Genomic DNA, 13,926 nt, shown 5'->3' on the forward strand with positions numbered 1-13,926 from the left:
CTCAGTAGCAGTGCACACAGCCAGTCTACAGCATCCCTACCAGCCTGCTTCTTACATTCACACACACTCCATTCAGCTCCCTCATCAACACACCGAGATAGCAGAGCGACCAGCAGCTTACTCACTAAGCCAGAGCTAAGAGGAACAGAGAGCGAGAGACAAATAAGGGATATACATACATAAGAGAAGTTGAGGATGCCTGTGCCCACACAGCGCCCCCTGTACCTCCTCCTGCTTCTGCTGAGTGCCGGGGGTGGGGGTCTCTCCTCCCCCCTTGATCTGGAGCCCCCTGCTCCGGAGGCGGCTGCCCCGGTTGAGGCTGACCCCACCCAGGCCACTCCCCTGCCTGACCCCTGCGAGGGACGGCCCTGTCTCAACGGAGGCGCCTGCTCGGCCCAGCCCTCCGACCCGGAGACAGAGGACACTCTGCCCAACACCTGGGCTTACAGCTGCACCTGCACCTCCGGCTTCACCGGACGCAACTGTGAGGTGAGCCCCACCCACCTGCCTGTACTTGTCTGTCTGTCTGTCTGTCTGTCTGATATTATCCTGCTGGGCTCTATTACATTTCGAATGTTGATACCGGTATAACATAATGTGCACCTCTCTTTCTCTCTTCTCCCTTGGAGATGGTTTTTAATGGGAGCATGTGATGTGAGCGAGAGATGAAGAGGAGTGCTGTGTTGCTGTGGCAACAGGAGTAGAGAGGAGTAGCGAAGTAGGAGACGGGAGTGCGTATGATAGGAAACAGAGATGGATCAGTACAGCAGTACTGTGAGGCACAGATGTTTATGGCAGTTCACACCAACCAAGCCTCACAGGCTGAGCAGGAGTATCATGTCGTACTACCAGCTAATATTGAGTTGTTCATAGCTAGAGGCAAGTGATTCATCAGCCTGAGAACTGACCGTGTCAATGAAATACATTGAAATACAATCTTCGTGTGTGTGTGTGTGTGTGTGTGTGTGTGTGTGTGTGTGTGTGTGTGTGTGTGTGTGTGTGTGTGTGTGTGTGTGTGTGTGTGTGTGTGTGTTTGTTTGTTTGTTTTGGGGGGAGGTCGGGGGGTTTACTATCCTTGTGGGGACCAGAAGTCATCACAAGGATAGTAAAACAATGACAATTCAGACAAGTGGGGACATTTCACTGTTACACACAAGGAGAAAGGCTATTTTAGGCATAGGGGTTAAGTTTAGGGTTAGGGTTAGGATTAGGGGTTTGGGGTTAGGGTTAAGGTTATCTTAGGGGTTAGGGTTAAGGTTATCTCAAGGGTTAGGCTTTGGGTTAGGTTTAGGGTTAGGGGTTAAGGAAAATAGGATTTTGAATGGGAATCAATTGTTTGGTCCCCACAAGGATAGTAAAACAAACATGTGTGTCTTAGGGTTGTGTGTGTGCGTGTGGCTACCGTGAATAAGCACTGGTGTGAGCAGAGTAGAACTTGCCTACAACTATTGGCATTAATCGGACCATTGATTCTATTATAGAGAACTGTTATCAATGAATGTGCTCTCCTACGATTGATATGGTTGTTATTCATTAATCATGACCTATTTATATGAACCCATGGCGTTTTGACCCTCATTGAATTTTGTGACAATTTCTAACGATTTCTTACATCAGCAAGAAAATAACTTTACCAGTTATTCAAACAACTTTACCATCTTTACCAGTGATAGAGGTGATGCACTTGAATAACTGATGCGTGTGATGAGACATGTATGACCTGAATGGGTGGGATTGTTTCCTAAGGAAAAGGCCAATGTCCTTGCTTCACATACCACTGGTCATAATGACCTCAATAGCAGAATGTGTTTCGCATTTCAATCTTACCTAACCCAGTTCTTTGTAGGATACCTCAAGGAGATTCAGAGTTGACTCAACTATTCACTGCATGTAGCGAATACTGCTTGTTGTTATGAGGTAGTTAGCAATAGGATTCAGTCTGTAAGGCCCCTGTCTGACTTATTCTGGTGTAAGAGAGTGCATCCACAAACAACAAACAGCAGCCAGCGTCATTGTATCTCATAACCAAACTACCAAGGTGACTCTTTGCTGAGAACGTTGACAGCTACAAACCCACAGGTGGCAGTTAGACCTCCTACAGTCACAGCCTGGTCACAGGCCAATCTACCTGAAGAAAAGGGTCAGTGTGTGGAGTTGAGTGCGCTATCTGACTGGCTGTGTAAGTTGAACCAATGGGGATTGAACCAAGGTTTCCCATTTGCCAACCCAATGTCTTAACTATTTCAAGGTCCGAGGTGGCCGTCTTCAAGGTTCGAGGATGACATTTGGGGTCTCAGGCAAGGCTACCTCTTCATGACAGCATGATTCCAAATGACTTCTACTACATTCAGGATAGACTTTGCACCACCACCAGCAGTGACAGAACAGCAGCGGACTTCTTAATGGAACATTCAGCCAGGGACCTTATCACTGTCTCCTTGGATGGCCTTGTTTCCTTCTCCTGGAATAGAAATGGTGAGGGCAGCAGCTGTAGTTTGGTACTGCCGCAACCACTCCGCTCCTCCGCACCACAGGTCCGCCACTGCCAGCCTATGAGAGAAACTCTTTGGGGAGTAATTGATTCTTCCCTCCCTATCCCACTCATGCCCTCTTTCTCCATGGCAACTGGAGCAGCAGTCAATAAGGATTTGGTAAACGACCAGTTTTGTCGGACGGACAGCGGGACACACTGGCTGTTTGCATCCTTCCTCCGTGCGTCAGACTCGCACCACAGATGGAGCTCGGAAGTGGAGGAAGAGAGCGAGAGAGAGAGAGTGAATGAGAGAGGATGGAGATGGAGAGATGAAAATGTGAGATGGAAAGAGAGAGATCGATTGAGAGAGAGAGAGAAAGAGAGAGGGGGAGATGGAGAAAGATGGAGAGAGAACGAGAAAGCAACTGACAGTAAGAACTGTGAGGGAATCAGTCAAACATCCTATCTAAAGGAATCGTTTGTCCATTTTGTCAAATGAGCTCAAGAGTTTAGGAGACTAAATGTTTCCGTGCTGGAGAGTACGAGGAGAAGAAAGTGAGATTTGACCTCGGAGGGTGTGCCATTGTTCAATAGTGTAGAGTCAGTTAACCATCATGTCCCATCCTGAGCTGGTTCAGATGGGAGCTGAGAGAAACCAGAAATATACTGAATCAGTGACATGACTGGTTATCTAATCTAATGTGGGGCAGCAGATAGCCTAGTGGTTAGAGCGTTGGACTAGGAACCGAAGGTTGCAAGATCGAGTCCCGAGCTGACAGGTAAAAATATGTCATTCTGCCCCTGAACAAGGCAGTTAACCCACTGTTCCTAGGCTGTAATTAAAAAAAAAAAATGTTCTAAACTGACTTGCCTAGTAAAATAAAAAATATAATCTAATTATACAAGTACCATTTTCACAAATCAAGCACAGATGAGCTGTGCTGGGCTGGCCAGGATATGCTGGAACCGTGCTGTAAAGGACAATGTGAAAAGAAGATATCCAAGCCAGCACAGTACTGTTCAGGACTGCCATATAGTGGGAATCAAGTGTAGTTGTTTGTTTACCTGAACCTCTACCCATTCTAGTCTGTACCTATAGCTATTAGCTGGTCCGATAGGGTGTGTTCCTGACATTCCTACTGCTTGTGTAAGTTATTCGCCCATGAGTCTCCAGGGCCCAGGCTTATTCCTTATTGAAAGACTGGTTGGGCCCTGATGGATGTGCTCTGCAGTAAGTATGTGTGTCAGTGTCAGGGAGTCTCCTTAAAGACAAGCCCACAATGAGCTCTTATTGGATTGTTCAGCCTTTCAGCATTATGAGATGGTGAATAGTGGATTGTTGAGCTGGGTTCACTTCATCTCATTGCTCCAGCATTTTGTGTTTACCATTACAAAGTATACCTCTCTATGAGGTCACTCACTTCCAATGATTCCTAGCGAGGATTTCGTTTGAGCTCTGCACTTTTCTGGAGATTGTGTGGAGGTTTATCATAATTGGTTTTCATTGTGGTGGAATGGAATGGAAACGGTTTGAACTGTTTCAAGTGGCAGGTGGCTCTATGTATTCAGAACCACTAGTTAAGGGAGCTGCGCATCACAGCTTTAAAGGAAAAATATTTTTCTGAATCTCGAGGTTGAGAGCAGTTTGTGCACCCCTACACTCTTAGAAAAAATGGTTCCAAAAGGGATCTTCGGCTGTCCCCATAGGAGAAACCTGGAACCAAAAGGGTTCTACATGGAACCAAAAAGGGTTCTTCAATGGGTTCTCCTATGGGGACAGCCAAAGAACCCTTTAAGGTTCTAGAGACCACCTTTTTTTTTAGCACTCCCTCAACCCCTCCCAGCACCCATAACGGCTCCTTGCTGCTCCTCAGCCCCCCTCACCACCAGGGCAGTTTGTTGTGTGTGTGTGTGTGTGTGTGTGGGGGGGGGGGGGGTCACTCAGTCCCCCTCAGTACCCTCTGCTATGCACAGGCCAGGGCCCTGCAGAATACTAACATGTGGTATGCTAGGAGAAGGGACTGGCCCATAGTGAGTGGTAAGTTGTGGTGGTGATCTGCTTGTGTCTCTCAGAGTCTCTGGGTTGCTGCAGAGCTACAGCTTTTGTTCCAGCGTTTCAGTGCCATCCAGTTAAGGCTAGCTCAAGGCGCAACGCCACACAGCCCTTTAGTCTCAGTCTGAGCTGCTTTCATATCCCCTGCTTGTTAGGGGAGCAGAAAGATAGAGGCCACGAGGAATATGGTAATACCCACACAGCTTTTTATCCGAACACTGCAGAGGGATTACTCATTACAGTATTTATATGATCATTACAATACCATAGAGAGACTGTGGCACAGGGAGTTTACGGTGGTCTTTATCATCAGATCATAATGTTTGGATTAGAATTAATAATGTTTATTCCATTGCTGATAAGGCAGATAAGACTGCTTCCAGTCTGAGAGAGAATCAGCAGGTTGAACAGGAGATGGTCATGCTCACTCTCTCCCCCCTGCTGGTCAACTGTGGTTTGTATGTGTGTGTGTGTGTGTGTGTGTGTGTGTGTGTGTGTGTGTGTGTGTGTGTGTGTGTGTGTGTGTGTGTGTTTCTGTGTGAGTGCATTTGTGTGTGTTTATTTGTGGTTGTCTGGTCTGTGTGTGTCTGTGTGAGTTCATGTGTGTGTGTTTATTTGTGGTTGTGTGTGTGTGTGTGCTTGTGTGTAAAGGTTGGATGTGTGGAGAATGCAAACAGTCTCTAAAGGTGTCAGTTCGGCTGGCACCTAGCCGAAGTCGGTTAAGCGAACCGAACAAGTGTGCTTGCATACTCCCTTAAAAGACCGCTTGGAAAAGCAGAAAAGCGGCAATAGTACTCTTTGTCCATTCTGAGACGCCATAGCTTCAAGAAATCTGTCATTCATTTTGACGTTTTTGCTAAGGAGATCTTAGTCGCACAATTTTATATCTAACTAAGGTGTTTGGTGCAGTATTTCTCAATGAAAAAATGTGCATCATCTCTCATTGAATCACAACAAAGACTTTATTGAATAATCTCTACTGTTGACCAATCACTGATGAAAGGGCGTAAGACTTCGGCTACTGACTTCAGCTACTGACTTCGGCTTGCCTGTAGAAAAAATGTGTATGCCCAAAACCCTTACCGAAGTCCAAAACAAACAAAAACGTCACACAATGTCGTCATAATATATGCATGTATCTGCATGTATCTGTGGGGGGCCCCTCACCACTTGGGGTCTGCCCATCAGGAAGTCCAGGATCTCGTTGTTGAGAGAGGGGTTCAGACCCAGGGCCCTGAGCTTAATGATGGTATTCCTCTTGTCTAGGATAGGGCAGAGTGCAGCGAAATTGCGATTGTGTTGTCCGTGGAACTCTTTGGGTGGTATGCAAATTGCAGTGGGTCCAGTGTATTAGGTAAGGTTGATGTATATAGTCCTAGTATCCCCCCTTAACATTAGCAGCAGGGAGCATAAGTCCTACTGTCTGGACTGACAGTTCTGGACTGAAACATCTCATTCTGCAGCCCTGCAGACCATCTCACCCTGTCACTCACCCATTTGTCTTACAAGAAATAGAACAGCAACATGCAACAGCAACATGGAATATTGTAGACTACAGCACCCCTTGGGTATTCTACTCTCGTTGTCTCTTTCTTTAAGTTTTCTTCCTTTAATTTCTCCCTCTTGCCTTCTTTATCTGAGTTGTATCTCACTCTGAAGTATTGTATCCCCTCTTTTTTTCACTCAACTGGGTTTGTTTAGCTTGGCATATAGAAGCTCATATTTTAGTGAGTCATTTTCTATATACATCCTGGTAGCCTAGCGTATGGGCAGAACAGAAGAATTGTTATGTTAATAATGCTGGTTTCAAAGAACCCGAAAATATACAATATCATCAATGCAGTATCTGTCACCGAATACGATGAATTACCTTTTTTAGCCATCACCAATCATCAATAATCTCATATTCAGGGTGATGTCCTCTTGATGTGATGTTTCCCATATTTCTCTGAAGAGGAGAGCACTCACTCGGCCAAATGCCTTGCTCATTTCCACATCACACATCACCTTCCCTTTTGATCTTGATCTTTGATCTTGTGGCTGAGAGAGGTCTATGCATATGGATGGGGTGAACATGGCCAACATGGCCTTCATTGCCAACCTTAATAAGCTCTGTGGTGTTGAGCTACAATAAGGTGAATCCAACCTGGCAACCTCATAACCCATCCCAATGTAACCTGGTTGCCAGACTCTATTATTCAATGACAAACGTTAGGGGAGTTGGCTAAATGCTCCAGCTGATCTGGAACTCAGACACCACCCTATCCTTTCTGATCTCATCCTCTATTGGTGCTGTTGTCAGGTCAATGTCAGTTCGGGTGCAGGATGGAGGAGGACTGAAGAGAAGATTACTCTTTTGTCTGTTGTCATCTATCCTAGACTGAGAAAGGCTCTTTTGCCAGTGTGTTTATGTTTCTGCTGTTTGTCTGTCCTAAGTCCTATTTATATCCTCTATGGCCCTAGGCTTTGCGTCACAAGGCTGGGGGTAAAACGCGTACTGCTCTTACTCAGCAAGTATCCACCCTCCATCCACCATGGTCATTAGTATACATGCCTTCTAATAATCAACAGTCATATTGTGGTTACTTCGGGGTGTGTGTGTGGTGTGTGTGTGTGTGTGTGTGTGTGTGTGTGTGTGTGTGTGTGTGTGTGTGTGTGTGGTGTGTGTGGTGTGTGTGTGTGTGTGTGTGGTGTGTGTGTGTGTGTGTGTGTGTGTGTGTGTGTGTGTGTGGTGTGTGTGTGTGTGTATATATATGTATGTTTGGAGGATAAGGATGGAGATGTGGAAAGACTGATACCACCAGCGAGTGTGTGTCTTCATCATCTGTACTTTTGCCCTTCGTTCTTCCAGGGGAGGGTGTCTCTTAGCAACAGTGCAGCCAAATCCGCCTGCCGTCTCCACTGAGTTATAGTTTACACACACAGACACATAGACGGGCATCCAGACACACATACTGAGCTAAGCCACAGACACAGTTTATCAGCATAACAGCATTTAATGAGGCGGTGTGGGATGATACGCAGTATGTTCTGTGTATTGGAGTAGTCCTGAACAGCTTGCTGGGTCCCTGAGACACTAAACGGGGGCTTAATCTAAAGGAGGCCTGTTGTTTTACCTCAGATAGCATGACTCCATCTGCACTGTCGATGGCAGACGATGACAAAGGCCCCCTGAGGAGACAGACAGACAGAGAGGCAGGCACGCAGACGCACACTGTATATACTGCTCAAAAAAATAAAGGGAACACTTAAAGAACACATCCTAGATCTGAATGAAAGAAATAATGTTATTAAATACTTTTTTCTTTACATAGTTGAATGTGCTGACAACAAACTCACACAAAAATAATCAATGGAAATCCAATTTATCAACCCATGGAGGTCTGGATTTGGAGTCACACTCAAAATTAAAGTGGAAAACCACACTACAGGCTGATCCAACTTTGATGTAATGTCCTTAAAACAAGTCAAAATGAGGCTCAGTAGTGTGTGTGGCCTCCATGTGCCTGTATGACCTCCCTACAACGCCTGGGCATGCTCTTGATGAGGTGGCGGATGGTCTCCTGAGGGATCTCCTCCCAGACCTGGACTAAAGCATCCGCCAACTCCTGGACAGTCTGTGGTGCAACGTGGTGTTGGTGGATGGAGCAAGACATGATGTCCCAGATGTGCTCAATTGGATTCAGGTCTGGGGAACGGGCGGGCCAGTCCATAGAATCAATGCCTTCCTCTTGCAGGAACTGCTGACACACTCCAGCCACATGAGGTCTAGCATTGTCTTGCATTAGGAGGAACCCAGGGCACACCGCACCAGCATATGGTCTCACAAGGGGTCTGAGGATCTCATCTCGGTACCTAATGGCAGTCAGGCTACCTCTGGCGAGCACATGGATGGCTGTGCGGCCCCCCAAAGAAATGCCACCGCACACCATGACTGACCCACCGCCAAACCGGTCATGCTGGAGGATGTTGCAGGCAGCAGAACGTTCTCCACGGCATCTCCAGACTCTGTCACGTCTGTCACGTGCTCAGTTTGAACCTGCTTTCATCTGTGAAGAGCACAGGGCAGCAGTGGCGAATTTTCCAATCTTGGTGTTCTCTGGCAAATGCCAAACGACCTGCATGGTGTTGGGCTGTAAGCACAGCCCCCACCTGTGGACGTCGGGCCCTCATACCACCCTCATGGAGTCTGTTTCTGACCGTTTGAGCAGACACATGCACATTTGTGGCCTGCTCGAGGTCATTTTGCAGGGCTCTGGCAGTGCTTCTCCTGCTCCTCCTTGCACAAAGGCGGAGGTAGCGGTCCTGCTGCTGGGTTGTTGCCCTCCTACGGCCTCCTCCACGTCTCCTGATGTACTGGCCTGTCTCCTGGTAGCGCCTCCATGCTCTGGACACTACGCTGACAGACACAGCAAACCTTCTTGCCACAGCTCGCATTGATGTGCCATCCTGGATGAGCTGCACTACCTGAGCCACTTGTGTGGGTTGTAGACTCCGTCTCATGCTACCACTAGAGTGAAAGCACCGCCAGCATTCAAAAGTGACCAAAACATCAGCCAGGAAGCATAAGAACTGAGAAGTGGTCTGTGGTCACCACCTGCCAAACCACTCCTTTATTGGGGGTGTCTTGCTAATTGCCTATAATTTCCACCTGTTGTCTATTCCATTTGCACAACAGCATGTGAAATTTATTGTCAATCAGTGTTGCTTCCTAAGTGGACAGTTTGATTTCACAGAAGTGTGATTGACTTGGAGTTACATTGTGTTGTTTAAGTGTTCCCTTTATTTTTTTGAGCAGTGTATATATATGCCATTTAGCAGACGCTTTAATCCAAAGTGACTTACAGTCGTGTGTGCGTAAATTTTACATATGGGTGGCCCGGGGAATTGAACCCACAATCCTGACGTTGCTAATGCCATGCCAAGTGAACCATACAGGACCACAAGGGCAAGCGGGCAGACAGATACCCTATAACAAGTGGAACGGCATTGTTGTTAATGCCAAGTGAACCATACAGGACCACAAGGGCAAGCGGGCAGACAGATACCCTATAACAAGTGGAACGGCATTGTTGTTCATTTGAAGTTATTTTTCTGATTGGTATGATCCAAAATTACACTTTGGTTCGTTTAACATATTTTCGATTAAATTTGTCTAGAATCAAATAACGAATTTGACAGATGAACGTAATCTCTCTCAGAATAGTTGGAGGAGTGGCCTATTGTTTGTTCTTTTTGGCCACCAGTGACAGTGAATGTCATTGTATTTTTTATTTTGTATGATTATATGTTCCCTGCTAGCACTAAATCTTAAATGATATCTGTGTAAGTAATGTGATACTAAAGAACCTGGGAAGGTTTCCATTGATGGGATAGTCACCATTTAGTTACAATTTTGTAATCAGTTAATATGAAAGTCTTATGTAAAGAAAGTGCAGTCATTACTTCACGTTATGGAACAAACTTAATATCTTGATTTACAGGAAATGTGTTTAATTGCTTGTAACCCAACTAAAGATATGTGGATAGATCACTTCCAAAGTGAAACATCTACTTAGGTTGTGTGTATATACACTCTGGTACACTCTGTGTGTATATACACTCTGCTCTTTTCATGACATAGACTGACCAGGTGAATCTAGGTGAAAGCTATGATCCCTTATTGATGTCACTTGCTAAATCCACTTCAGTCAGTGTAGATGAAGGGGAGGAGACAGGTTAAAGAATCATTTTTAAGCCTGAGACAATTGAGACATGGATTGTGTATGTGTGCCATTCAGAGGGTGAATGGGCAAGACAAAATATTTAAGTGCCTTTGAACGGGGTATGGTACTAGGTGCCAGAGAACTGAAATGCTGCTGGGTTTTTCACGCTCAACAGTTTCCTATGTGTATCAAGAATGGTTCACCACCCAAAGGACATCCAGCCAACTTCACACAACTGTGGGAAGCATTGGAGTCAACATGGGGGGACGGTGCAATGTTTTGTACACTCAGTTATGTCCCAAATGGCAGTCTATTCCCTTTATAGTGTGCACTACTTTTGGCCAGCGCCCTATGGTCCTTGGTCAAAAGTAGTGCACTATATAGGGACTAGTGTGCCATTTGAGATGTATCCCGTCTCTAACTCAGCAACCTTGCACAGGCCACAAACTCCCCTTCCACTCTCCTCTGTAAAGTAAATGAAGCATAGAAATGGCTTGAGGATGTTGGAAACCAAGCTAAGATAATCAGATAATATAATCAGAGCCGCCTGCAGATCAATGTGATCTCCCACCTGGTTTTAGCTTTTTACCAGGACTGGGAGAGGTAGTTGGCATTGAATCATACAGTATATTTGGTTTTAACATTTAAAAAATAAAATACAGGCAGGCAGACAGAGAGAAGTAGAGAGACAGACAGACAGACAGACAGACAGACAGACAGACAGACAGAGCCCCTAAGACAGACAAGAATACAGACAGGCAGAGTCCCTAAGACTGACAGGAATAGGAAGAGAAGTGTCTGTGTTCCCCTCCCAGTGGGTGTGTTGTTAGCCCAGGGCGCTAACCAGAGTGATTAGATAGCATTAGCAGCTGGGTCTCTGTGCTGACTTGGGAGGGGGGCTGAGGATGCCTGAGGAGGGTAGGGGATCTCTGTCTGAGTCCAGCGTCCCCTGCTGTAGAGGAAGCCATCACTTTATATCAATGACGTATATAAAATGTATAAACATATATAAACCGTATATACATACTGAATATATTGCTTTACATACAGTGCCTTGCAAAAGTATTCATCCCCTTGGTGTTTTTCTATTTTGTTGCATTACAACTGTCACATCCTGACCAGTGAAAAGGGTCATTTGCCATAGTAGAATGGTCAGGGCGTGGCAGGGGGTTGTTTTGTGTGTTTTGGGGTTTTGTTTGTTTCCAGGGGTATGTGTTCTAGTTTTAATTTTCTATGTTTCATTTTCCAGGTTTGGCCGAGTATGGTTGATATCAGAGGCAGGTGTCTTTCGTTGTCTCTGATTGGAAGCCATACTTAGGCAGCCTGTTTTCCTTTGGGTTTTGTGGGTGGTTGTTTTTCGTATAGTCGTAGTACCTTACGCAACTGTCGTTTGTCGTTTGTTTATTTTGTGTAAGTGTTCTCTTTAAAAAATAAAAGAAGATGAGCACTCAACACGCTGCGCCTTGGTCTGTCCCTTTCGACGCATGTGACAACAACCTGCAATTTAAATGGATTTGGATTTGGATTTGATGTAATGGACATACACAAAATAGTCTAAATTGGTGAAGTGAAATGAAAAAAATAACTTATTTAAAAAAAATTAAAACCTGAAAAGTGGTGCATGCATATGTATTCACCCCATTTGCTATGAAGCCCCTAAATAAGATCTGGTGCAACCAATTACCTTCAGAAGTCACATTATTAGTTAAAAAAGTCCACATGTGTGCAGTCTAAGTGTCTAATGATCTGTCACATGATCTCAGTATATATACACCTGTTCTGAAACGCCCCAGAGTCTGCAACACCACTAAGCAAGGGGCACCACCAAGCAAGCGGCACCATGAAGACCAAAGAGCTCTCCAAACAGGTCAGGGATAAAGTTGTGGAGAAGTACAGATCAGGGTTGGGTTATAAAAAATATCCGAAACATTGAACATCCCACGGAGCACCAATAAATCCATTATTAAAAAATTGAAAGAATATGGCAACATAACAAAGGCAAGGAGGGCATTAATCAGAGAGGCAACAAAGAGACCAAAGATAACCCTGAAGGAGCTGCAAATCTCCACAGCGGAGATTGAAGTATCTTTCCATAGAACCACATTAAGCCGTACACTCCACAGAGCTGGGCTTTACGGAAGAGTGGCCAGAAAAAAAGCCATTGCTAAAGAAAATAATAAGCAAACACGTTTGGTGTTGGCCAAAAGGCGTGTGCGAGACTCCCCAAACATATGAAAAAAGGTACTCTGGTCAGATGAGACTAAAATTGAGGTTTTTGGCCATCAAGGAAAACGCTATGTCTGGCGCAAACCCAACACCTCTTACCACCCCGAGAACACCATCCCCACAGTGAAGCATGGTGGTGGCAGTATCATGCTGTGGGGATGTTTTTCATCGGTAGGGACTGGGAAACTAGTCAGAATTGAAGGAATGATGGATGGCGCTAAATACAGGGAAATTCTTGAGGGAAACCTGTTTCAGTCTTCCAGAGATTTGAGACTGGGACGGAGGTTCACCTTCCAGCAGGACAATGACCCTAAGCATACTGCTTGTGGTTTAAGGGGAAACATTTAAATGTCTTGGAATGGCCTAGTCAAAGCCCAGACCTCAATCCAATTGAGAATCTGTGGTATGACTTAAAGATTGCTGTACACCAGTGGAAACCATCCAACTTGGATGGAGCTGGAGCAGTTTTGCCTTGAAGAATGGGCAAAACTCCCAGTGGCTAGATGTGCCAAGCTTATAGAGACATACCCCAAGAGACTTGCAGCTGTAATTGCTGCAAAAGGTGGATCTACAAAGTATTGACTTTTGGGGGGGGGGGGGGGGGGGGGGGGGGGCGGGGGGGTGAATAGTTATCTTTTTTTTGTCTTATTTCTTGTTTGTTTCACAGTAAAAAATATTTTGCATCTTCAAAGTGGTAGGCATGTTGTGTAAATCAAATGATACAAACCCCCAAAGAATCTATTTTAATTCCAGATTGTAAGGCAACAAAATAGGAAAAATGCCAAGGAGGGTGAAAACTTTCGCAAGCCACTGTACAGTACAGGGCTATCACAATGTTCATCACCAGGTGACATGAACAAGTAAAAACTCCAGACCTTAAGTTTTAGATATGTGGAGCTTCCTTCCTTCCTGCATATCTCCACAGGATGGACAAAGCAATCATTGATACTTTCCTATTATTAAGGAACTCATCAAACTCCCCGAATTAATCTAAATACAGTGTGTCTAGTTGTTTTTGTTTACATCTTACATCACCAGTCACTTCCAGCCAGAAGGGGTATCTCCATAGTCACCATCATTTCTAGAACCTACTCTTTCCTTTTATGGTTGCCTGGCAACATGGTTATGACTTGTAGTTGATGTTTATTGTTAACAAAAACAGCTGCAAAGCTATTGGATGTCATTTGAAGCTTACAATGTCTAAAACCATCAAAACAGTGGTATATGAGACAACACCTTTTCTCCCTTAGGAGACTGAAAATATTTGGCTTTGGTCCCCAGATCCTCAAAAAGTTCTACAGCTGCACCATCGAGAGGATCCTGACCGCTTGCATCACCTCCTGATATGGAAACTGCTTTGCATTTGACCGTAAGGCACTACAGAGGGTAGTGCGTACGGCCCAGCACATCACTGGGGCCAAGCTTCCTGACATCCAGGACATACAGTTGAAGTCGGAAGTTTATATACA

The 13,926-nt window shown here is 45.2% G+C and overlaps 1 protein-coding gene across 1 annotated transcript in view; it reads left to right on the forward strand.

Annotated features, from left to right (window-relative positions):
• The window catches only part of LOC106580885 (delta and Notch-like epidermal growth factor-related receptor), a 77,666-nt gene continuing 63,740 nt past the window's right edge, over window positions 1–13,926 (forward strand). Inside the window, exon 1 of the mRNA XM_045703650.2 lies at window positions 1–489. Within this exon, the coding sequence (XP_045559606.1) occupies window positions 196–489 (294 nt within the window). The 5' untranslated portion in view covers window positions 1–195. The remainder of the gene's footprint in view (window positions 490–13,926) is intronic.

This window comes from Salmo salar, chromosome 20, assembly GCF_965601325.2.
Source record: "Salmo salar chromosome 20, fSalSal1, whole genome shotgun sequence".
NCBI lineage: Eukaryota > Metazoa > Chordata > Actinopteri > Salmoniformes > Salmonidae > Salmo > Salmo salar.